The 26,148-nt window shown below is 42.9% G+C and overlaps 1 protein-coding gene across 17 annotated transcripts in view; it reads left to right on the forward strand.

Annotated features, from left to right (window-relative positions):
• The first annotated feature begins 653 nt into the window (after positions 1 to 653).
• ABCA1 (ATP binding cassette subfamily A member 1) overlaps positions 654 to 26,148 on the forward strand; it is a 131,689-nt gene continuing 106,194 nt past the window's right edge. For 2 of the 17 annotated variants that reach the window (XM_060409000.1, XM_042242944.1), the window contains exons 1-5: positions 654 to 867; positions 13,868 to 13,986; positions 14,548 to 14,625; positions 15,312 to 15,400; positions 20,503 to 20,666. In XM_060409000.1, coding sequence (XP_060264983.1) covers positions 20,601 to 20,666 — 66 coding nt within the window. In that variant the 5' untranslated portion in view covers positions 654 to 867; positions 13,868 to 13,986; positions 14,548 to 14,625; positions 15,312 to 15,400; positions 20,503 to 20,600. Of the gene's footprint in view, positions 868 to 10,167; positions 10,486 to 13,867; positions 13,987 to 14,547; positions 14,626 to 15,311; positions 15,401 to 17,979; positions 18,185 to 20,502; positions 20,667 to 26,148 lie in introns of those variants that run through there. The other 15 variants (XM_060408999.1, XM_042242943.1, XM_060408997.1 and 12 more) reach the window with 9 other exon arrangements.

Here is a 26,148-nt window from a genome sequence, read left to right on the forward strand (position 1 = left end):
TTTCAGGGGTCCTCCTGGGACTTGGGAGGCCCCAAATTGGGAACCCCAAAGGCTCTTGAATTCCAAAGTCAGGGTTTGCGGTGGAAAACAAAACCAGCCAGTTGAACAGAGGACTGTCCATCTTCTCCCCACTCTGGGCATTTAAAGGAAAAAAAAGACTAAAGGGTTGGCATCCTTAGGGGTTTTAGCCTAGCTTTCTCTTCCCCTTTCCTCTCCTCTCTCCGCCCCCAAGTCCCTCCAGCTGAGTAAATTAACAAAGGAAACAAAAGTTGCTGAAAGAACTAGTTTAGAGAAAGCGATTTTCACTCGTGCTGTTGGCTGCCCTGAACCTGGACTAGAGTCTCTGGAGGGCACAGTCCCAAGACCGCCGTTTGCCCCTGTTCCTGCGCTGGCGGGCCGGGCTGGGCCGAGCGGCGCGGACCTACGGCGGGGGTAGGCCGGCTGCACTCCGCCCCCAGCCCCGCGCGCCGCCGGACGTCGCCCGTTTAAGGGGCGGGACGCGGCTCCACGTGCTTTCTGCTGAGTGACTGAACTACATAAACAGAGGCCGGGAAGGGGGCGGGGAAGGAGGGAGAGAACAGGCTTTGACCGATAGTAACCCCAGCGCTCAGCGCCGCCGAATCTATAAAAGGAACTAGTCGCGGCAAAACCCCGGTAATTCCGAGGCAGAGTGAGTGCTGCCGGGGCCGGCAGGGACGCGCCGACACCTCTCTACCCCGGCGCAGGTGGGCAGAACAGGGGGCGCCGTGCAACCAGCGCCGCCACAGCCAATTTCTCGGGGCGCTTTGCTCCCTTTACCCCCCTTCTTTTCCGAAGGGTTTTTCAAGGGGTTGGGGAAAGAACCACAAACACAAAAGTGGAAAACAGGTAAGAGTCTCTTCAGCGACTTGGACGTTATTGTTTCGTTTCGGGCCGAGGGGACTTTGGGAAGCTCTGGGTGTCGGGGACTTTAGTCCGAACCCCCACATCCCCACCTCCTGCAGCACAAACGGGCTCGTAAATGTGGAGAGGACGTCCTAGGAGGAGCTCTGGCGACCCAAAGACGCGACATCGCTGCGCTCAGGGTTCGCCCGCGGTGGAGCTCGGGGAGCATCTCTGGGCGCGCGGAGACCCGAGCGCAGTAGCTGGGGCGCAGTGGAATCGGGGGGCTCCTGGTGGTGCTGGAGGCGCTGCTGCCGGAGTAGGGAGAATGGGAGGTCTGGCACTGAGCTATTCCCTTTGTTTGGAAGCGCCTGAGCCGGTTGGAACCCTCTCTGGCTGCGGCTCGGCCGGCGCCCACCGGGAAAAATGCCAGCCGTCAGAATCCCCTCTGTTCGTAAGGCGCTAGTCCGGGTTGGGCTCTGATCTGGGGATAGGTCCCCCGCGCCCCTGGACTGGAGCAGCGCTTTCTGGCTCACCAAGAATGCGACTGGGAGGTGTCCCAAACAGAGTCCTTAGCGCTAGTGCTCTTTTGAGGCCTCGGGGGCTTTGTTTGATCAGGGGGTTCCTGTTCCATAGTCTCCATACGCTTCCAGGAGGTGCTGCCTCTGACGCTGTGGGAGGCTGGGGATGGGGGTAGGGGAGACGGGCGGGGCGGAGGGACGAGAGTTTTGTTTCTTTAACAAACGTTAGAAGGGTCCCTGCGGAAACCTGGAGCTGAGGTGACCATTCCCCTGCCCCCCCTTCCCCCCATCTTCCTGCCCTTTGCTGAGTGTCTCTTGGAGCAGCTTCAGGGAGGGCATGGATGGGGAAGCTAGGGCGAGACGGTGCAGCAGAATGACCGAGAGTAACCCCGGCAGGCGGTGCAGAGCTCGCAGCTCCGCGGGCGGGCTGTGCTTCGTGGTGGGGGGAGGGAGGGCTGAGCGCCGGCTGCCGGTGGCCACGGGGGGAACTGATCCACAGCGCCTCCTGGCCGGGTGGCCTGGGAATCGGCTCCTTGGCCCGAGTGAGGCCAGGCTGCAAGAGGCTTTGTCGCCTGCTATGGTTCCGACCGAGATCCAAGGAAGACGGGTGATTGTAGACTGGGAGGAAACCTGGGGATCAGGCGAAAGTGCTTCTGCTTGTGTTTTAGATTGCTTCCCAACTCCCAGAGAGTTGCTAAATGGAAGGTTCTTGGGGTGTGCGTGGGCCAGTATTGTGTGTAGGTGCTTGTTTTTCAGCACTCATCGAAAAGAAGGGAATAAACAAGATAAAAGAAAACAGGGAGAGAAGGAAAAAGGGAGAGAAAGAAATGTAGCCCTGGAAATAATTGGCCTTTGTCTTTTGCAAAAGCGATACCATCAGCTTTTAAAACCAGAACTTTTCAGTGAAACAAGGAAGTGAGTGCGTGGTATATACATTCATATAATAGACGATAAATTTGATATTTAAAAAATTCCTTGGTGATAAAAATCAGCAAGTCACTTCCTAAGGACCGATTCCCACCTCCCATCAAAGAACACCTCATAAAAATTTGCAAGTTCAAAAGCAGAGTTTTAATGGCCCTTTAAACAATAGTGTGGGACCCAAACCTAAGTTTCGATCTTTTCAGACAAAATTTAAAACACACCTAAAGAAGTACTTAGTTTTTTATCTCCCCTTTTATTTCAGCCCATTTTCCTCATACTTACTACGAAATTAATGGAGGCTTTCTGTTGTTCTTGTCATTCTCTTTGAGACACTTATCCTAAATCAAGGAAAGTGTGAGAGCAAAGGGAGAAGGTTCTGGAGTAGAACCTCTTCTGATGGTAAATAATTTTCAAGTACAAAGTCTTCCTTGTCAGCCTATTCCCCAAGTACTCCTTGTTTGTGTGTTTTTTTTTTTTAACTTTTAATTTTACATTAAAGTATAACTGATTAACAATATTTGATAGTTTCAGGTGACAACAAAGGAACTTAGTCACACATACATGTATCCATTCCCAAATGCTCCTTTTATAGGAGCTTTAATGCTTTATGCTTTAAGTTAATTCATGATAGAGTTTTGGGAAAACATTAGATACACAGAGCAAGAAGCGGTAGAATTGGAGTGACAGCCTTGGATGACCACAGTTCAAGGGGTAAGAATTGCTACTGCAGTCAGAGTGATTCTTGAGCCCCCTTGCAGGGACCAGCCTGTTGTTCCAGAATGATGTATCTGATTGTGAAATGGACGCTTGTGATATGTGTCTCCCCTTCAGATGAGCGTTTAAAATCTCAGCTCTCAATTTACATCTACATAGAGGCCTATAATGAACCCTGGATACCTCTTGACTTAGGGCATATTTACAGTTCATGTGAGACTAGCTTAGATTGGAAAAGGGTGATTAGGGTTTGATTGTTTCCAACCTCTGCTCTTAATGATTACATTATTAAAAATGAATGAAACCAAATAAAACTCACTGACACAGTTTTTTATCTTCTGTAGTATTTATCTTGTATGCAGAGAAGTTGTAATATTTTTCGTTTAAATTTTTTTTAGGGGATCTTCCTTCCCATAAGCTAAGTTGCTTATGCTATATCCCGCATGATTGTAAATTGTTAATACCTTTGCTATTTTTATTTTCAGCTCCTAAAAAATTAAATGGACATTGCCTTAGATTCCTTAATAACCCCTTCCTTAATTCCTGAACTTCTGACAGTCTAGAAAATTCTGATAGACATGTCATTTTAGCATTTCTAAAATACTCTAAATTCCAAATACATTTTTATTTACTATCTAGATGGTAAAGAAATAATGGAAATTTAATGCTCTTTATGGTTAATTACCTCCATATCAAATTTTAAAGATCTTGCTGAAAATTTGTTTTAATTTAACTGTTCTGGAGGAGGGCTTACACTAAAACTGAAACCTTCTTCATATCTGCATGTGGAAATTATCATAAGTGTGGTAGTTACTGCAATATTTATTTAATAGACACTGTTAAATAGCACCAGGTGCCAAATATTATTACAAATGCTTTTCAAATACTATTTTAAAATTAACCACAAATCCATCTGTTATCCCTATTTTGCAGGCTAAGAAACAGAGAGAGTTTCTGGCCACACACCTTGCAACTGGTAGAGCTAAGTTTTGAACCTATCCAGTGAGCCCCAGAGTTCTTTGACTCCCACACTAAGCAGTCAAGTGGTACAGTTCCAGTTGCTGTAGGCAGGGGACTTTGCGAGGATGCTCGCTGAGTTCTGGTACATATATCTGCTCTAGTCCTTAACGGAATCTACAGCCTGTATCTTATTTCCCTTCTTGCTGTGAGTGGGCCAGCCAAATTCTCTTCAGCGTGTTGGGACATTGATTGCGTAGGGATTGCAACACCATGGAAAGGACAGACAGTAAAATTTGCTCAACTCTAGCTCTTCGTTTAAAATAAAAAATTTACTGGAGTTTCAGTCAAATATTTGTAAGTCTATAATGATCTCCAAATCTTTCCCTGTGTAATACATAAAAAATGGATAGAGGGTTTGACTGTGAAAGGATAAGGAACAAAAGAAAAGGGGAAGGGAACTATTAGCTTAGCTGTCAATCTTTGGTGAATTTTTAAAATTGCTTATTGTACAATATGACTTCTGTTTGTTTTATCCCTCAATATGTCAGAGACCTTCTGAAATAACCTGTTTTTCTGTTACTGACGTTACTGTCTAGAAATCAAATTTAGCTTTTTTCTTACGGCATCTTTCTCTGAGCAAATACATTTTCAAAGTCAGCTTAAATAAAGGTGAGACAGAATGGGAAACTTTTTCTTATTAAATTGGTGTAGCACCTTGGACATAACTCTTAGAAAAGGTTTTTCTTGGTAAAAAGTTATGCTTATTATTGATTTACCTTATGCTGGGTGTTTTAAGCATTTTACATGTAATAATTTAGTTCACTCTGTTGAGAACCGCATGAGGTAGATTCTGTTATTTTCATTTTACAGACAGGGAAACTGAGGTGTAGACAGGGTAAGTAGCCTAACCATGGAGTTTGTAAGTAAGTACTGAAGCTGAGGTTGCATCCCAGGCAGTATGGTTTCCATGAATTTACCAATAACAGGGTAAGGGCTTTGTTAAAATATTGAATTTTGACAATGAAATACTTGCTAAAGGCAAAGAATGAGTCTCACTTTTCATTTGGGTATTTACGACTGAAAATAGTTCCCTGGATAGGTAACCAGCACAGATGTTGTTAGAGAGGCACATTTTAGAAATATCTGAAGCCAGAGTAAGAAAATCTTGTATGTAAAATTATTTTCAGGTAGAGCCTTTGGTTATTCTGCATTCTGTTGAGACAGTAAGCTGTTTTAAAGCAAAGAGCATTTACTCCGAGGAGCATCAGACTTGGTTCCTAAAACAAAAGAAAACTTGAAATCCTGTCTTTTTCCATTTTGAAAATTTACTCTAAGACCTGATTTAAATGCCATCCTTCTCATAAGCTCTCCTGGATTCACACCTTCCTGCCAACACTGAGTTAAAATTAACTCTCCCTTTCTTTTTTGCTCCCATAGGATTGGATCATAGCACTATTCATGTCATGGGTTTAATTGCATGGTTTTTTTTTGGTTATAATTAACGTTTATTTGTCTGGTTCTTGAGTGTATGCTTCTCTAGGAGGAGGTCTAGGATTCTTCTAGGATTAAGGTCCTAGAATCCTAGAGAATCCTAATTCTCTAGGATTAAGGTCCCAGTCTTTAATTTACTCTCCTTGATATGGAAGGGGATTCAATAAATGCTATCTTGAATAAGTCAAATAGAATGGGAAACTAATGTTGGTTTTCTATATTCTGAAAGATGAATTAAAGTGATGTGATAATCATAGAAAAGCATTAGAAGTAGAACTATATGAGAAATAACTAAGGTTAGGTTTATGATAGGTTGAGAAATATTAGTATGTACTTAGCCCAGCTTACTTTTTGTAGAACAAACAATTCTGATTCCATTCAGTTTCATTTCTCTTTTTTGAGGCAGCTGTGCTTTGAGAAAGTGATCTAGTCTGTTACATTTCACATTAAACTACATTTATTTGCACATTAATTTATTTTTTAAAAAATAAGAATGAGATAAATCACTAAGTAATTTAGAATTTAATTACTTAAAAATCAACATAAATTTTTATGTATAGAATCTTTTCTTTTATTCATTTTTTATGTGTGTGTTTCTGTATGTGTATATGTGTATTTGTTTAGAATTGCAACATTTTCTATGCTAAATCCAACTTCTAAGAAGCATTTGGAATTAAAAACATTTTATTTGGCTACTCTTGAAGTCAAAATGTTTTATGATAACTGGTGTTTAGCACCAGACACTTTTGGGGAAGAATTTTGTATATATAAAGCCAATCAGTGGTTATTATTTATTGGGACAGTATTCTGGACTACATGGATAATATGCTGAAAGCTATGGATTCTCTTTTCAGAAAAAAATATACACAGGCATGTACACTCCAAATTTTACATATAATTACATACAATTTGATGTAATTATATTCTACATGTAATTCCAGAAACCCACTAAGCAGTCATGTGACCCTGGGCTAGTCATTTTACTTTTCTAAGATTTAGTTTCTTGATGAAAGAGGCTGAGTACATGACTTTTAAAGAGCCACTCAAGCTTTTATATTTTCTAGATGTGTATTTAGGAAAAAGAGTGATTCTTTGATAGGAGCTGCCCAGAGAAATGTCCTGAGGGACAGTCTCAGTACTAGTGTAATAGACTGTGTGGGTTTTGAGAGGTAGAGTGGAAATACCCATGGAATACATAGGAGTGTTTTGATGAGCATAATGACGGAAGAAAAGAAGACGGTGGGAGGAGAGGAAGAAGAAGTGAGATGGCTTTGGAATTACCTACTTATCCACATTAGGCGGATGAAGACTTGATTCATAGAATCCAAAGAAGAATTTTATCTTAAATGCAAAGGAAAAAGTGGTTGGTGATCTCAGTAAGTTTCAATGGAGCAAACATGATGGAGTGAGACATAATGAGACATTTGTCTCATTTCCGACTCACCATCTGGAGATTCTCTCTGAAAGAAAATATTCATTTGGACTCTCCATTCTGGGCATCTCCATTTTGAGTATAGATTTTGTTTTTTATAGTGCAATCCTATGAAGCCAATATATAATAGAAAGCTAACTGACTTTTGAGATATGTTCATCCTCCAAGAAAGGATGAGAAATAGACTAACCTTAAAAGGATATTTCTAAATATCTCAGAAGACTCTCACTGGGTGCAGATGGGCAAGACACAAAGTTTTCTAAAGCATTGCTTTGAGTTAGTTGTTTCAAAGATCATAACAAATTAGGACTAGAAGGAACCAGAAGGGAAAAAAAGGAGCAAGAGGTTTCATGATTGAAACAGGCATGGGAAGAGGGAAGGAACTGCTAAGAAGTTGTTTGGGTTTCATATCCCTCTTTACTCTTGCTCTTCAAAATTTCTGTAGGATGCCAGATTGGGAATAGTTTTTGTCAAGAGTCAAACCAAGCTTGTTTTCTGGAAGAAGCAAGTCCTCAAGGGTATGGCAGCTTGAATTTTATTGGATCTGATATTTAGATGGTCCAAGTTTGACATAAAGGTAACACTAATGGAAGCAGCAGCTTTCCTTGGAGAGGCAGAGAGGATGTAAAGGCCCAGAAAAATGGCTTCTAGACTGATCTGTAGACTCTTCTCCACTCCCCGATGCAAGGCTTTGGGATGGAAGTGGCAGTTTACTTTAGCTGGAGTGAGGTGTGATTTCTGGTATTGGAAGGAGGGAATAGGAAGATATCATAGTTTTAAAATGTGTGTGTGTGTGTATTATTTGTCTATGGCTAATATAAAAAAAATACCATTAAACCGAAATTCATTCCTTTAGCAGGTATTTTTCGAACACCATGTAGAGTACTAGGTGCTGAACAAAAGTCAAAAGACGTTAAGGATCTGACACCACAATGATCTTGGCATTCAAGGCTCTTCCAAATAAGACTCTGACCGTTTTGATAGCTTTGTCCTGGACCGTACGAGGCACCCACTGAGCCATCTTTTCTCACTGGTTATGAGCGCATAGTCTGGCTCAGTAACTGTAACTGACTCCCTTTATGGGTTTTCTTCTTTTCTCTGATTTCTACTTTAAGAACCCCTTCATGCTTTTTCTGAGCTCATTGTTCTGGAATCTTACATCCATCCTTCGTGGTTGATGGATTTTGTTTACACTGTACCTTCTCCTCTGATTCCTCACTGACAAAAATTTTGCCCCTTGACCGCAGGTAGATGAGCACAGTGTGGGCTGGGTCTTCCCCTCTGTTACCTCGTTTACTCCTCACTAGAACCTGGAGGTAGGCAGCATGTAAACCCCTCAGATTCTTTCAATGGACTCACACTTTTATAGTTATCAATACATATATTTTTTAAAAGTTAACCTTATATCGGTCCTCTAAATTGAAAACTGATGTCAGTTGTCTGAAATAAAAGGTAATTTTTAAAATAATTAGAATGAAAATGAATTGTTTTTTAAAGTCTGTCTATAAAATAAGCTTGCTTTCTAAAGGCACTGACTCTGAAACTTGTTCTTACTTTGTTAAAAAAGGGAAATTAAGCACATGTTATAGAAGCATTGAAAAGAAGATCAAACAGAAACTTTCTCCTTAATGTAATACAGTTTTTACAAATCTAAAGTGCTGAAAAGAGCATTTTCTCATTGTGTGATTGAGTGTTTAATACTGTGCCTGTCCATCCCCTAAAATCTTCTAAGTGGAATTTAAATATTGCTTAAATTCATCTCATAAACTTTCCTGCAATTGGGAAAATATTGCGGCTGCCGCATTTTTCTGATGGTACGTCTGATACAGAAACTAGTTAAATAATTTGTTCCTGGTTCACGTGCTTCAGTAATGGCAGAGCTGGGGGTTCAAACTTGAGTCTGAAACTCAAGCTGCAGGCAGTTTTCTTAGACTCAGAAGATCTTTTTAAAAATTTAAAGTCTTTATTGAATTTGCTACAATTTGGTTTTGGTTTTCTGGTGGCCAGGCATGGGGGATCTCAGCTTCCCAACTAGGGATCAAACCTGCACCCTCTGCATTGGAAGGTGAAGTCTTACCATTGGACTACTAAGGAAGTCCCCAGGAGACCTTCTACTCCAGTCTCCTTATATTCTGTGGCTCAGAGTGGTATAATGGCTCGCCTGAGTTCATTCCCTAGCAGTCAGTAACAGGAACTTAAAATCTTAACTTTTTGCTTCTTTAATCCAAGCTTCTTGCTATTGTATCAGAATTTAGGGTGGTATTTACAGTGTCTCTTTAGGAGAAAAAAAATTCAGTCTATAGTTCTGTCCTTTCAGCTTACAGTGGACACTGAATCTTTAATATTGAACTGGCCTCATTTATTCTGTTGTTCCAATTTGAATCTTAATGGGGTTTTCAACTGGATTTTCTTTTTCTCTCAAATAAACACTGCTCTTGGCTGTAAGTTCAAATCAAGGAAAGGCCCACAAAAGTCCCAAAGGTTGTCTTTCCCTGGGACCATTTTCTTCATGCAAAAGTAGAAAAACCTTGTGCTAATTTTGGCTGTTTAGGATTAATTGTGACTACAGGCAGTTTTTTAGCTTTTTAGTTTTCTGTTAACTTTAATGATCGTGTTAATTATAGGAAGTACCTCGAGTTCAAGATAAGGAAAGCCTTTGGTCAAGTAGTGTTTCTTCAGTTGTCAGTCCTGTTATAGGACTTGCAAATTTAGCGGAATTAGTGCCATTTTCCCATTTCCAACTCCAGTCCTATTTCACATGATCTCAGCATGGCTTTCTCCTTGGCTGTCTGACACTAGGTTCCAGTGGCCTCCAATAAGGGGAGTGGATGTCCCCCTAGAAGCTGCAAAGACCAGCAAGGCACACTGTCCTCAGGTGGAACTTCACTGGGGACTCCATGCTCAAGTGATGTAGCATACAGTGATGTAGCATACACTTAGCATACAGTCGCTCGGGAGATGAGAGTGTGTGCATTTTAAAATGCCACTGTCAACGGCAGTTGATAAAAGGGCTAGCAGGAGTTCTACCCAATAGTTTAGTTGCATCTTTCCTTGAGCATTTTGTTATCTGGCACATAAAATGTTTGATTTGTGAAGATCTTAATGACAGTAGCACTTTCAAGAAGTACTAAGAATCATGATAACATTGAAATAATTCAGATCCATTTCCACTGGGAACATCCTTCCAGACGTCAAATAATGGAGCTCATGTTGCCAGTATTTTTTCTTTTTAAAAGCTAACATCCTTCATTTTTTGTTTTTCAGGTCAACTTGTGATCTTATTCCTCTGTAATTTAGCAAGGCAGTCAACAAAGTGGCTTGTTAGTTCAAGAGAAGGAGTTCAGTTTTGAAGTTGGGAGGGCAGGTTCGACCCTGTGCCTCTGTACCTGTCCTGGAGCTCCATCTACATCCTCACCTAGCTGGTCAGCTGGTTCTCACTGGGTTGCATCTCAGACACATGAGGCCTCTTGGACAAATGACCTGTGCTAGCACTGTCTCAAAAGCTGGTTGGTGAAAAGGGAGGTTCTGGACAAGGTTGCTGGGTTTGGTCACATGTGAGCTAGAACTGGAAAAGAGCCACAGGTGAGATTACTTGTTTTGGCAAAAGTAAAAGGAATAAAGTGTTGAGGTTGAAAAATTATATACAGGTTTTGATAAGCTTCATTGAGTGAGTTCTTGACTTGAGCCTATGAGTTTAGAGTTTGAGGCTCCTGACCAATGTTGACAGTTTTGTATTCATGGTTGAGCCCCTAGGGGAGGTGTTCTTATTAGTTGGCATGTTTACAGGAGTCTGGAGCCTCAGTCTGGCAAAATTACAGATTCTCCTTTGCTCACAAGAAGTCCATGAAAATGAATGTTCTTACCAACAAATTTGAATGACTTTGGGGAAGACGAAATTAGATGCACTCCTGTTTAATCTGAATTTCTTTGAATGCAGCTGGAAAATTTGTCATGGTTTTGGGCTACCTGAGCTTGTCCTTTATGACATTTCTGATTTGCTACCGTTGTGAACCTGCTTTAACTAATTTTTCTCATCCCTGAGGTCTGACTTCAGAAGCCTTCACTTCACAAATGTGTACAAGCACCAAGTGGCTCTGGGCTCAGTGTGGCGTAGGACAGTAAGATGTTGCGATGGTCGCTTGTGGCCTGACTTACTGTGTAGCAGGGACCGTTGGAGCACTTAGTACGCTGGAGGAGATGGTGGGGGAGCTGAAGAGATGGAGGAATAGATATAAGGCCCAGATCACCAATAGATAATTGACCTGGAAACGAGGAAGTAGTCTGGAGAACAAAACTGAGCGAGGTGCTGAAGACATAGAGGAAGGCCGCCTATGTGGAACAGAAGAGCTGACTGCTCCCAGAGCAGAAGAATAGTATATGTGTGTGGTAGGGGTCCCCAGATGCGGGGGGTTATGGTAAGACACTGGTAGAAATGGTACCAGGATACCAGCAAAACCCTTTCACATCTCCCACTGATCTGGGCATGCAGAGAGTTCCAGTGTGTTCTGGAAAGGCTGTTGGGGAAATGGTCCCTTCTGTGGACAGAGAAGGAAGAAGACAGATTGCTTTAATATTAATAAACTGCGTACTTCGTGCCCCACCTGAGTGCTTTGGGGAAGCCCAGGTAGCTCAGTGGTAAATAATTCATCTGCCAGTACAGGAGACGCAGGAGACCTGTGTTCGGGTTCGGGAAGATCCCTTGGAGGAGGAAATGACAGCCCACTCCAGTATTCTTGCCTGGAAAATCTCATGGACAGAGGAACCTGGTGGGCTAGAGTTCATGGGGTCCCAAACAGTCGGAGATGACATAACACACACACTGAGTACTTTACACTGTGAAGTCAGCTGCACTAATCATAGCTTCCATTTAATGGATACTTCTTTTGTCCCAAATAATGTTTTATGTACTTTATTTGTTCTATTTTATGGAGAGAATACAGGGACTCAATGCCTAGGGTCCCTGAGCTGCTGAATAGCAGAGTCAGGATTCAAACCCCACTTTCTCTGACTCCAAAACCTCCCTTCTGTCTACCAGGCCATTTAATTCACGAAAATAATTAAGGACATCTGGGGAAGCTTGCTGCACAGCGGCATCAGTCCACAGGAAGGGGAAGGCACTGAAGGGATTTGGGTTTGTCTGTCCCCAAGTCCTTTGAGCACATTCATAAAAATAAACTTTTTAGGCTGGGAGAATGTTGAACATCTGAGGATGTTGACCCTTCCAAGATGTAAAGCAAACAAAATGGTTTTTGCTGATATCGTCACTAAGCCTTTTATCCTAAAATGCTCTTGGAAAGCCCTCCTCCAATAACAGGGAACATTATCCAGTCAAAGTTTTCTGCAAATAAAGGATCGCTCATGGAGGCAGACTTGCTTGTGTTTCTGTATCACTCAGGGTGTTAGTCACTTTTATAGTTCCTTCCCTGCAGGATCCTCTAACTTTGGCATTATGATTGTGGTTGAGAAAAAAGTTGTTTTCTATGCCATGTAATGTGGACAGGTATTTCATTTCTAGGGGAAAGGTTCCTTTTCCCTATATGCTACACACCTGCAATCAGGGAAAAAGCAAATAGTTGTATTGTTTGCTGAAGTCTTCCTTTCAGGGTTGCTGTGTTTAGTGGAAATCAGCAGCGTAAGAAGGGCTGTCTCTAACATTTTGTCAGAATTTCTCCATAATTCTACAATGATGAAACAAGAACTTGAGGACAGGATGGATTTGCTTTCAGAAACTCTGGTTGTCAGTTTTAGAAGTCCTGAGGCTGTTTTAGCTGCTAGCAACTGGACTGTTGAGAGTGATAAATAGGATCTTTGGTTGTCCAAATATCAGCAACATGATAGAAATATATTTAAACTTTTTGAATCCCCTTTAAAATAGAATTGTTGACAGCATGAGGAATTGTGCTTCTCAAAGACTCATTCTGGATTTGTACAATATTCATGTATTTCTTCTAACATCTCAGTTTTTGTGTATTCCTGTCACAGCCCTCATTTTGAAAATTAGCAAATACTTTTGTCCAGGAAATTGAATATATATTCCTGGGTGAAACAAGAATGTGCGGTTATATATAAGCTTACTGTTACTAATAAGCAAGTATGATACATTTGGTACTTAAAATTCTCCTTGAGTTACAAATTGTTAGAATTAATAAAATTCATTAAATCTGTATATTTTTAAGATATTTATTTATGTGGCTGTACTTGGTCTTAGTTATGATATGTGAGATTGAGTTCCCTGACCAGGGATCCTACCTGGGCCCCCTGCATCAGGAATGTAGAATCTTAGCCACTGGACCACCAGGAAAGTACTGGATCTGTATTTTTAAAACAGGTCTTGTGATAGCAGCGCCTCTTCTAGAATGACAGGAATCTTCTAGAATGATAGAATGACTTCCTTTTATCTGTGACTTTTATCTTGGAGGAGTTCTTACATCATTTTTTCTCTTTAAATTTGAGTATTAAGATGTTATGGTATAAGTAGGAACATAGTTTCAGGGGTCACCAAGTACCAGCCCATGACCTTTCTGCAGGCCTCTAAGGGTTTAGTGGCAACTAAGGACAGTTTCCCTGAGTTGTGAGTCTATAGTATGTCTGGAGAGTGTGAGGGGATAGAATTTAAGGATTAGCATGAATGGCCTTACAGGTAGAGAGCTCGGTGACAACTGGAGGCCAGAAAAGAAACTGAGGCAGTTAAAATAACTTCAGGCTTGATAAAGTTGATGGCTATCTTGGGAGAAGTCATGGGGAGATTTTCCAAGTCATCTTCTTCCACCACGGCAGCCATGCCCTGTCATCAGCCATGGGTGCAAAGAACCTGTTCCAGCCTGGTTTTAACCTCGCTATCATTTTCCATAAATGTGGCTACTGATCTGGAGACATACACTCAGAGAGACAATTAAAAAAACAGACCTCTTCCAAAGAAGCATGCTCTGGTGGTCTTACAGGTTTCATATCTTCAATTCTACAGAAACTTCTACATCTCTCTGGAGATGAGACGCAGCAGTACCTGTGATCCTTGTATTTGCATCAGCATCTGAGGAAGAGGTCATTAGTTGAGCTTTAGCGCCAACACATTTACTACAGTTCGTAAGTTATATAGTTATATCCTGCCTTAAATCTATCTCTTGCTTTTGTTATTGGCTAGTTATTTATTGGCGTAGGACATCCAGACATAGTTTCATCAGGAGAGATTTCAACTTCTGTCTCACTTCTGGAAAGTATGGGAAAATTTGTCTAACAAAGAAGAACACACACATCACTTGTTTATTAATTTGTTTGTTTAGAGAAAGAGCTGTCATAAAACCACTGTTTTTGAAAGATGAAAGTCAGTTGCTGGCTGCATGCTCTGTGTATATGAGCTATTTGGGTAGAACTGATAGGAAAAGTGTGTTCAGAAGAATAAACAGAGTTGTAGGAGGAACACAGTAGTGAGAAGGTAGGAGCAGTTGTTGACAAAGCTATTTCTGGAGAAACCTGGAGGCCAGTTCCACCTCTTGGGGGTGAGTCTGGACAGGCCCCTTGCTTTTGGTGGGCCTTGGCTTCTTTGTAAGATTGGGGTGTGGTGGGAGTGGGTCTCCAAAGCTGCAATGACTTCTTCCTATCAGCTGGGGGTTGGCCTTGTGCAAGCTTGTCCTCTTCTGCTTCTAGGGGCCGACTTCTCAGCTCCAGTGAGAAATGGCAGTTGTGTGGTTCCCAGTGGAGGCTGGCCTTCCTTGGAGCGAGCGGGTAGGAGGTTCCCTGCCCCCCTCTCAGCCTCATGTGCTTGCAGTGTTCTTGTAGGAAGGAAAAAGACCAACCAACCCTTTGTTACTGCACAAACTAAGAGTTTCAGATGGTAGTGAAAACATGTGCGTTTTTTTCCCTTACTGAATTTCTGTAGACAGATTTAATGTTTTGGAAGGGTAGAAGGCAGTCACGGGATGTAGTTCCTGTTTTCCTTTTGACGACAGTAAGTGGGAAAAAGTCCTCCCACCTTGTCTTTTCAGCTTGTCTGCTTCTTTCTCTCTCTTCCTTTCTTTTTCTCTCATCTCTCTTTGAAACTTACCTGTGAAGTTCAAAAGGGCTGAACATTTTGGTGAGGATGGGGGTTGGAGGAGCAGTGCAGTAGCTGCTGACTGGGGTCATCATTGCCCCCTTGGGACCAGGCTTCCTGTGAACCTCTACTCTTTTTCTTTGCCACCATTGCTGAGTCTGCCTGGTATTTCATATTTTGTTTTAGGAAAAGTTAGAATTATTCACAATCCCAGCTGTCACTTGGTGACCCCTTTGCCAGTAGCATATGGCACATTCTCATTTCACGGACCTAAAGAAAAGAATTACCCACCTATTATTACTCTCTTTGCTCTGCTTTATTTTTCTTCATTATTCTTATCACCCACTGCCTTAACAACAATCCTACTGTTATTTGTCAGGTCTTCTTCCACCTTGCTAGAAGTTCCATGAGAACACTTTTGTTCATTGCTGAATCTCCAATGTCTGGGACAGCACCTGCACATAATAGGTATTTAATAAATATTTGCTGTGGCTAATGGAAGCTAATTTGCTGTGGCTAATGGAAGCTAATGGAGAAGGAAATGGCAACCCACTCCAGTGTTCTTGCCTGGAGACTCCCAGGAATGGGGGAGCCTGGTGGGCTGCTGTCTATGGGGTTGCACAGAGTCGGACACGACTGAAGCAACTTAGCAGCAGTAGTACTAGTGGTAGTAGTAATGGAAGCCTTGCAGAGTTAAGGCTGCAGTTTGTGGAATGAACAGGAGTTGATGATTTTATTCATCATTTACTTTCCTAGAGAATCACACAATACTCAAGCTTTACACCATATAGTTCTTATTTCTTCCAAGGCATGATTTGACTTGTGGAATATGTTAATTATCATAGAACACATGTTTTTTCTGGGGGGGGAATCATTGACATATAATTTACATGTGGTTAAATTTAGCCTTTTTTACATGTATAGTCTGAACAGTTTTGATACATCTGTATAGTATATGTATAACCACTGCCACAACCATGGTGTGGAATATATCTGTCACTCAGTGCTTCTTACAGTCTGTCTTCTCCCCTACCCACTGGCAACCAGGGCTCTGATTTCTGTCCCCATTATTTCACCTTTCCAGAATGTCATATAAGTAGATTCATATAGTGTGTAGTCTTTTGTGTCTGACTTTTTTCTCTTAGCATAAGACTTTTGAGATTTCTCTCATGCTGTTGAATGTATTAGTAGTGCGGTCCCTTTTTTATTGCTGAGTAGTATTCCATTTTAATTTATTCACTAATTTATGAATCTTTGGATTGCTCCCAGTTTGGACTATTCTGTGTAAAACTTCGATGGATGTTCACATACAGGTCTTTGTGTGAACGTATACTATCATTTCTTTCAGGCAAATACCTAGGACAGGATGGTTGGGCTGTATTATAAGTCTGTGTGTAATTTTATAAGAAACCACCAGAGTATTTAACAAAGTGACTGTTCCATTTTCATTCCTACAAGCAATGTCAGTTGCTACTCATACTTTAAAATTTAAAAACTTATAGTAGTTCCAGTGGATATGTAGTGGTATCTCATTGTGGTTTTAATTTTCATTTCTCTGCAACTAATAATTGCTTATTTGAGAAGGTCATGGTTTAGCAGGCTATGGTATTCTCTAGGTATTTAATAATTTTAAAATATCAGTGGCATTTGAAGTGAAAATTTCTTTTAAAAAATTTGGCCAAAGATCTAATTGGTCACTTGCATGAGGTCATACTGTACAAAAAAGGTTGGGGTGTGGAAACTATGTCAGATTTTGGCAAAGGGTGATTCACCTGGGTGACTGATGTGGAGACCTGGAAAGGACATGCTAGGGCTTGACATGAAGGTGGGGAAAAAGTAGGTTTCTTGGCTCCTCTGGCCTTGGCAGGGCCTGCTCCATCCTTAGCTAAACCTGTGTTTGTGGGAATCCAACCTAGATTCAGTGCCACTTTCCTGGATATCCCAGGAGTCACCAGCAACCCTCGCGGCTATCCCCAGTGTGTGGTGAACATAGAGCCCCTTCCCTGGGGACAATTTGCCTTAATCAGTTAATCAAGCTTGAGAAATCGGTTACCACAGGCCCAGGAGTGCCACCACCCTTCCATCTTGAATCCCTATTTCTCACATCCATCTCATAGTTAATTAATTAAGCAAATACTCCCTGAAGGCTTACTCTGTGCCTTATACTGTTTTGCATGTTGGAGAAAACTGCGATTAAGAAAGAGAAATGATCCTATGGACTCAGAAAGTGGCAGAAACGATGCAAGGGAAAACAGAGGCTGCTGTGAATGCACCTTGGAGGGGTTTTTAACCAGATGTCAGTGCAGGGGAGGTATCAGGACAGGATCCTACGGTTGAGGAAGATTCGGCCCGGCTGACCGTGCTGGAAGCGGCAGTTCAGGACAAGAACATGCAGGAGGCCTAGTGGTGGGAGAGAGGGCTGCCCATTTGTAGCCGTGCGTAGTTTTCTGGAGCTTGGTTTAGAAAGTGGGGAGTGGTGAGAAAGGAGGCTGGAGTCACTGGGGAGACCAGCTAAACCAAGGTGAGGACTGCACTTTATCCCCAGGGCAGTGGAGTGCTGACAAAGGCAGTTTTAAGTGGGAGAGTGGCTTGTTTGGAGCTTTGGTTTAGTGGCATCACTTTGGTTTCTCTGTGATGGAGGATGGAGGGGGTAAGACTGGAGGCAGGGAGTTCAGGGAAGTGGCTGTTGTGGTCGTCCAGGAGCCGGAAAAGGGTGGCCTATTGACTGGCCATGATTGTGAAGTGGGACACTTTCCAGCCAGTAACTGGAAATGTGCACAGGGTCAGAAATGAGTGTGCTACTAGCTTTGAAGCATTGAGAAATCTAGTCAATACATAGTACGGCCTTCTTTTTGGTTTTGGTTTGTTTGTTTGCTTCCTTGGAAAGCTGATGTAGAAATGTCCCTTTGGCCTCAGTTACCTGAGCAGAGGATTTGGGCATTGCCAAAACCTTCTCTTTGGATAAAATTGCTCCCAGCAGTGGTCACCATGTTCTGAGGCGGGAGGAGGGAATTACGCAAGAGGCCCAGGGCTATGCCAAGGTGGGTAGGAAAGTGGGGCAAGTTACCCAGCGAAGCCGGAGCAATACCTTCTACCGCTGCATAGGCTACTTCTTGCTGACGTCTCTGCGTGTCTCCTGGAGGGTCTCTGAAGCCAGGATCCATGTCTGGAAATGCAGAAACCCTGCTTTAGGAAAACGCTCTCCAGAAAGCTTCCTCCCGGCCGTTCACGTCTCATGCACATTCTGCAGAGGTGTGTCTTCATTTCTTCTGAGATTCTCCACTCAGATTTAGGGGATTCTGTGTCCTGGTTTGAGCCTGAGGGTCTTTAACACTAGGCCATTCTGATTTCATCCTTCCTACTTTGCCCCTCCTACCTTGTCAGAAACCCACGATGGATTTGCTAAAAAATGCTGCTGCTGCTGCTGCTGCTGCTAAAAATAATGGAGTAGAAAAGAATGTTTGGACAGGAGATAACCATTTCTCTGTAAGAGGTAGGGATGGACCAGAGAAAGAAAAGTGGGGAGGAGGGAGCTCATTTCTTTGCCACTTACAATGTGCCGTGTGCTTTTCTGGGGAACTTATATATTTACTTATATTGTCTCATTGACAATTGAATATCCATTGAATATCCTGCAAGGTAGTTATTATCACCCCCATTTTACACTGTGGAAATTGATGCTCAGAGGGCATAAAGTTTTGGCCGAGGGCACGTATTTGAGAAGCTGGGCCTAATTCCCATCTAAGCTGTCTTTCCTTTTTAAATTATAAACTTATGTTCCAACCTCCTCATTGTTACCTTGGGGACCTGAAAAGATTGGTGTAGCTTCTAAATCAACTAAGTGATTCCTGGAGAGCACCTTTAGCATCAGGAAAATCTAGCTAATTATTTATTTCGGTGTTTCTGGAATGAAACCCTGTCCCAGGCCACGTACAAAATGATTTAGGATTACAAGCACGAAGCTCACAACCAAATTTTGGCTCTCAGTGCTCAGAGAGACCAGTGGCCATCTTTAAATAACAAATTGTGGATGGACTCAGTGCTGGTTTAATTATTTTTAGTGAGAATATTTTGGGGGAGGGGCATCTGTGTCCATCTACAGGTTTGCTGAGCAAGTGATAAAGAAAAAAAAGATCCTAAGGCTTGACTCTTTCAGAGGAATCCCTGATTTGTTGGCTTATCAATGAGTGAATTAAAATATATAATAGTAGAGTCAGTGATTCTTTTCAGACACTGTAGACTGCTTACATTCCCTTTTCTTTTGTACAAGTTTTTAATCCAAGTCCTTGTGCTGTGGGGGCCAAGAGGGTAAAGTCCTGCTAGAGGTTGACCTTTGCGTTGAGGTCCGTTTGGACTCACAGACTTTTAGTCCAATACTTAGTTTTGCTTCCACAAGTGGTCACTACATTCTTAGCCCTTTCTGCTGTTTGTTCCTCCTGCCTAATCTCCCATCCCCATCTCCATTCCACCAGAGACCACAATGATTAAATGAGCCATTTTAGAGGTAAAGTTGGTTTCTTATTTCTGCTAAGAGTTCCTGGCTGTGAAGTGGTATCAGGGCTTAGCTTCGACCTGTGTATCCCTCCCTTCTTTCAGTTTTTATTTTCTGCCCTTTCCCAGGTTTAATTTTACTATGACTACTGGGATTACTCCAGCATTAAATAAATACTGTTGTTGAGGGGCAGCTGGGACACACAGAAGGTTGTATCGCCTGTTTGTGAGAGCCTCCCCTTCCCCCAGCATGGCAAAACAGTCCTCCAAGGAGGCATCTGTGACACCTGACGAGGAGTAGGTGGGCCCTGTGTACAGGTACAGGTGGAGCAAGGCCAAAAGTGTGCATATGTCCAGACAGTGGGAACTTGTCAGTTTCACAGGAGATGCTCTCTGCCTGCCTTGGCTGCCTTGTTTTACTCCATGGGATATTGTTTTCTCTTCACACACATAGAAAACTAGGGGTTGTCCTCCTCACTTAGGAGCCAGGTGTCTGTGGCATTTCCTTGGTGTTTACTCACAGTTGTCTAAGACACGCTGTGATGTTTCAGATTAGGAAACTGCTCTATCAGTGGTGCCATTTATCATTGGAAGGACTCCGCTTTGTGGTGAGATGAAAATGTAGTCTACAGCAAATTTCAGACAATAGTGTTAAGTCACTCCAGGTTCAAGGCGAAATTTATAAATGCTGCTGACATTTTCTGAGAAGGAAGGCATTTTCTAAGAGAAGGGAGGCAGGTCTCTGGGATTCCAGTATGCCATTTGCAGCTCTGGTGTTTTGGGCACATAAGATTGATCACTTAGGTCTGCCTTCAATTTTTCATTCCCAGTGGTCACATCAGTGGAGCTCAAGTGATTCGGATAATAACGACTTACTCACAGGCTAAAGCCAGAAAAGCTCCAACATCCCTGTTTACCAGAGACCTGAGGCTGCAAGTCGAGGACTCATGCCTTGTGGAGAGGCAGTCATGAGACAGAACCGGGTGTTGAGGGCTCAGATGAGGGGGCTGGTGCAACAGCCCTCACTGGCGTATGGCTTTGCAGCAAAAACTAACATCCCCTCTTGCTTTATCTTTCAGTTAATGACTAGCCACAGCGTCCCTGCTGTGAGCTCCAGCCACTTCCTTCCCAGGCTCCCGAGCCTCACGCAGGCTGCTGTGGTGCTGGCTGAGGTAACATGGCTTATTGGCCTCAGCTGAGATTGCTGCTGTGGAAGAACCTCACTTTCAGAAGAAGACAAACAGTAAGCCTGGGTTTCTCCGGGGGTTCTCTCCTGCTTTTCTTCCTGATTTTGATTTGGGAGTGAAGAAGGGGGCGGAAAAGAGATTCTTCTTTTTTTTTTTTTTTAACTTATTTCAATTGGAGGATAATTCCTTTACTACAGTATTGTTCTTCTCGGTTTTCTTAAGGGGATTGAATGTGTCTGGCCCTGGTGGACCCAGGACTGTGTGGGGTCATGATTTAGCTAGCCCTGTCTCTTATCATATGAGGCAGATTTGCAACCAGGTGGCAGTCATAGCTTTGGTTTGTGCTAGTGCCCAGGCCTAAGTTCAGACGCCTGGAACCTGGCATACATTGCTGCTTGGCCATCTTACTCCTAACTTTTGCTGCAGCCCTGGGGGCTGCTTGGCTCTTCAAGAGCTCCTAATGGTCTGGGTGGTGGAGTTGAAGTGAGTTCATGGCCCAGCTCTTAGAGGTCAGAGACTGAATCTTTTAGTATAGGCTTTCCCCTTTCAGCTTGGACTGCGAGCCTGGAGGAATACAAAACAGATTTGTTTTATTTCTGTGGAGGGTACTATGCCATTCACTTCTGGATGAGACAGTGATCCTTTCAAAAACCCTGAGAATACCATCTTTAACACTCGGTAAATGATATTTTTCTGTGAGAAGGTACAAACTATAAGGCCTGGAGATTTCTCTGAAGCTCTGGTATCAGCTCTTGGCTTCTCCCTCCCTGAACACCCCTCGAGGTCCTGTCTGATCTCCTGTGTTTAGCCACACCCTCTCTATAGTTGACTTCTAAATGTCTGTTTCCTGCCCTGCATTTTTTCCTGAATTCTAAGCCTACATCCCCTTTTGGCTGTCCTCTGGAGAAGGCAATGGCAACCCACTCCAGTACTCTTGCCTGGAAAATCCCATGGGCGGAGGAGCCTGGTGGGCTGCAGTCCATGGGGTCGCTAAGAGTCGGACACGACTGAGCGACTTCCCTTTCACTTTTCACTTTCATGCATCGGAGAAGGAAATGGCAACCCACTCCAGTGTTCTTGCCTGGAGAATCCCAGGGACGGGGGAGCCTGGTGGGCTTCCGTCTCTGGGGTCGCACAGAGTTGGACACGACTGAAGTGACTTAGCAGCATGAAGCGTAACACATCTGCAACAGAAGTGACCATCCTCTTTAGACTCAAAGAGCCATAAGGAATCTTGGAGATAACTTAAGGGATCTTGGAGATAAACTTCACTGTTTCTGAAACTAGACTAATGCTGGCCCTTCTTTAAAAGAACAAATATGTCAAAGTCCCCTCGTGTTCACTGAACATATTTTTAATTATAATGTTACGTGAATATGTACATATGTGAAACTAGATATAAACCCCTTATTCTTATAGACTGTCATGCAAACATATGACCTATACAGACTTATAAATTAAGTGCAAACAAAACTGCAGAACCAGTACAGTTCAAATTAACACTGTTAGTGTAGTAAGGCGACTGACACTGTTTGAAGGCAACAGTGTGACTATGGTAGTGAACACTTATTTGTTTGAGTTTGGACAGTCTATATTACCATGTGTTAATGATTCCGTTTTCCAATGACTTTCCAATTTTTCCAGTGACTTTCGTTGGATATCATTTGCTTTCATTTGGTCCAGTCTCATCATTCACAAATTGCTTCTGCATCTGTGCCTTTCTCATTGGTCTACTGCAATTATATTGGTGCTAAAGTGAAGTCGCTCAGTCTTGTCCGACTCTTTTCAACCCCATGGACTGTAACCTACCAGGCTCCTCCATCCATGGGATTTTCCAGGCAAGAGTACTGGAGTGGGTTGCCATTTTCTTCTCCAGGGGATCTTCCAAACCCAGGGATCGAACCCAGGTCTCCCGCATTGTAGGCAGACACGTTTACTGTCTGACCCACCAGGGAATATTGGTGCTAACACAATGGCAAACACAAATAGAAACTTAGACTTGTGATCTTGTGCCAGAACTTGGTTGTAAAGTAGGCATTCAGAAAATCCAGGTATGTTTATTTCCTTAGATGACCATTGAAATGAAAACACAAAGTGTTTAAAATCCCGACAGAGAACTCATACAATCCCTCATGAAATTATATATATTATTTGTATACATATACTAGTTTGAGAAACACTGACTTTTCAGTCCCTCATATTACATGCAGGGAGCTGAATCCCAAAGTCACTTAATGAGAGAGTAGGAACTAAAATTTATGCATCCTATCTGTCTTGATAATAATAATCATACTAAAATATAACTATATTATATAATATATAATATAATAAAAGCAAACACTTAGATTGCACTTCCATGTACTAGGCACTAAAGTGAATTGTTAACTAGATTAATCCTTTTAAGATCCACAAAGTACTTTTGTTTCCCTGTAACACAAAATGCTATTGTGTTATAACTGGGGAACTTAAATCACAGAGAGAATATAAATAATTTGTCTGAGTTTCACACTGCTAGTCAGGGGCGTATGTAGTGTTCAGTTCTAAATAATCTGACTCTAGAGTTGGTTCTCTAAACCACTATGTCAGATTGCTCTTCAGTGGTATTAGTTTTTCTATCTTCAGTCTCAACATCTTGAAGTTTCTAACCTTTTCCTTACCTTTGTCCCTGCCTCCCACAGCTGTACCCAGGCCCTGGTGTTCCCAAGACCTATATATTCATTTCCTAATCTCATTTCTTAGCTACTCTGTGGTCCAGGTCCCCAGTCTCTTCTTATCATGTTGGCAGCAGGCCATGTGATGGGGAACTGTCTTTGCTGTGCTGTGTCTATTAGCCAGTGAGTAATGGAAAGAACTATATCATCTTAGTAATGCAAAGTCTCAAGCCCAAACCTGTCATTTTACAGATAAAGCAGGGAAGGGATGTCCCCAAGGTCAACTAAGGAATCAGGAGCACAGGGTCCCAGAACAGGATTTGGGATTGGGCCATCCAGACTGGGCTAGTGTCTGTTAGTCTTGCTGCTTCTTGCTCAATATTGCTTATCAGTTTAAAAAGAGCTACAATTAGAGAGATAGGCAGCCTTCATAAAAGGCAATTTTTGGCCCTGTGGCAGAGTTCTTATTGAAGGGGAAGTAAGACATAGTATTCTGACGCAGAAGGAGTTCTTTGGATATACACCTACGGTCTGCTAGCTTGTCTGCCTTACCTTCCTTCCTGATTTTCTACAGGAAATGTGTTTTGCCCAAACTAGAAAAAAAAAAGGTGATTTATTTCAGGTTGCAGAAGTTTAGGGTGTCAGGGTTGGAAAGATCTGACCTGACCCTTGTACAGTTGATGGGAATGGGGTTTCAGGTGTGGGGCAGGGGGTCCTGAGTGGATCAGTCATAGTAACACCAGAATCAATTTCCTGATGGCCCTAGAGGCACAAGTTCTTTTGAGCAGGCTTTGCCTTATTTGCACAGGAGGTTTAATACCCAGGGATCTCAAGTGCTGGCTGTCCCATGTTTAATACCCATGGATCTCAATTGCTTCCCAGTCCAAATGGCTTGGATCTATAGATATATTGATTGTAGACAGTGAAACCTGTTTAGGGTCTTGGTTCTACATTGTTAGCTCAGAACATGCCCTGCCCTGTAGGTAGGGGAAGGAGTTAGCAGCTCCATGACAGTTCTCACCTACAGTGTACAGAATCCTTGCTTAATTTCCCCCTCAGAGATCCTGGATGTACTCGCTTGGCTCCATAGCTTGGCACTGGGGATATGCTTAACAAGCATTTGCTCAGTGAGGGGTGAATGTGTTAAATGGGCCATTAGTTTATAGATCTTGAGGAGGCGCCCCTGCTAGAGGGGCCGCATGTGCAGGGAGACCGGAAGAAGATGTAGGAGCTGGGTGCTGAACAGTAAACCCCAGAGCAACCTTCTTGAAAGGTGGCCATTTGCTCATTCACTCTGTGTCCTCATTTGCTAATGAATTTGGGGGACCTCTTTTCTTGTGCCCCCATTATGCAGACTCATGGGGACCATCAGCCAGGGGTAGCTTTCTGCTGCTCCTGCTGCTCCTGTTAGGCAAAGAATACATTGAAAATGAGTTGCGTAAGTGGGGTGCAAAGCTCAGTTTGGGTACAAAGTAACAGTTAACTTGTGTGGGTGGTGGTCAGTGAGCACAAATAGGGCTTGGGACAGGAAAGGCGAGGGGCTTCGGAGTTCTCTGGATCCCCATCTGGTTTTAGGCTGAGCCAGACATCAAGGTCCCTGTGGAACAGATGGGACAGAATATGGCCGTATGGCCTTTCTTTTTTGCCTTTGGTGTTAATTTTCCCACTTAGATCTGTTTAGCCATGTGGCTGAGGAAATAGATAATTTTAATTTCTGCATATTTTAGAGTATCAATATTTGGGTACTGTTCAGTGACAAGGAATAAGCAATCAAATAAATACAAATTGAGTCCTCATTTAAGAGCCACTGGAGAATTTTACATGGTAGATGCAAACTAACCCTCCCAGCTTCCAGTTTCGCCTGATACATTTCTTCCCTGTCCTTAGTTCTGGCCTGGCAATGCTGGTTCAAATCCAGCTAATAATTCTAATTATTATCTGATTTTAATTCAATTCTAATTCCAGCGTGGCCACTATATGCCTTAATGGCTTGCTGCTGCTGCTTAATGGCTTAGGGAAACTCATTTTCCCTGACTTTTAGTTTCCCCTTCTATGGAATGAGGACAGTTAGCACAAATAGCCATTTATTGTTTCCTTTGAATAAATATTTGCTAAGCATCTACTGCATGTAAGACAGTGTCCTGGGTGTACAGTGGTGAAGCAGACAGGCAGGATCCCTGCTTTCATAGAGCTTACAGTTCAGCCAGGAAAGCAGATATGAAGCATGTTGTCACGTAAGTAGAAATATCATAGCTGTGGTAAGTGCTGTGAAGGAAAAAAAAAAGAAACTGTCCTACTATGTCAGTTACCACTAGACTGTGGGTAGGGACTTAATTTAGAATGAAAGGTCATGACATTTAACCTGAGTGCCTTGATGTTTAAGCAGCAGTTAGCCAGGGAAAGATCAGGAGCTCAGCCACTGGGGCACTGGCTTCCAGGCAGAGAGACAGGGTGTGAAGGCCACGTGCCTAATGCATGTCCTGGAGCCAAGGGACAGGAGCACCAGTGGCACTGAAGGAAGACTGGCTGTGGGTGAGCTGGGAGTCGGCAGGGTCAGGTCATGGAGCTGGCAGAGGACAGCTTATTTTTATATAATGTGCAAAAGGAGTCCCCCGAGGTAGGTAGGTCGTGATGACGAGGATCAGATTGTGTGGTCCTTGGCACTGAGGGGACCTGAAGGATGACAGCCTGAGCATACGCATGTGCCAGTTTGTGCTCTGGTTTTGGGCTTCCCAGGTGGCCTCACCATAAAAAACCCGCATGCCAGTACAGGAGACATGAGACTCGGGTTTGATCCTTGGGTTGGGAAGATCTCCTGGAGGAGGGCACGTATTCTTGCCTGGAAAATTCCATGGACAGAGGAGCCTGAGTGGCTACGGTCCATGGG

This window comes from Ovis aries, chromosome 2 (genome assembly GCF_016772045.2).
Source record: "Ovis aries strain OAR_USU_Benz2616 breed Rambouillet chromosome 2, ARS-UI_Ramb_v3.0, whole genome shotgun sequence".
NCBI lineage: Eukaryota > Metazoa > Chordata > Mammalia > Artiodactyla > Bovidae > Ovis > Ovis aries.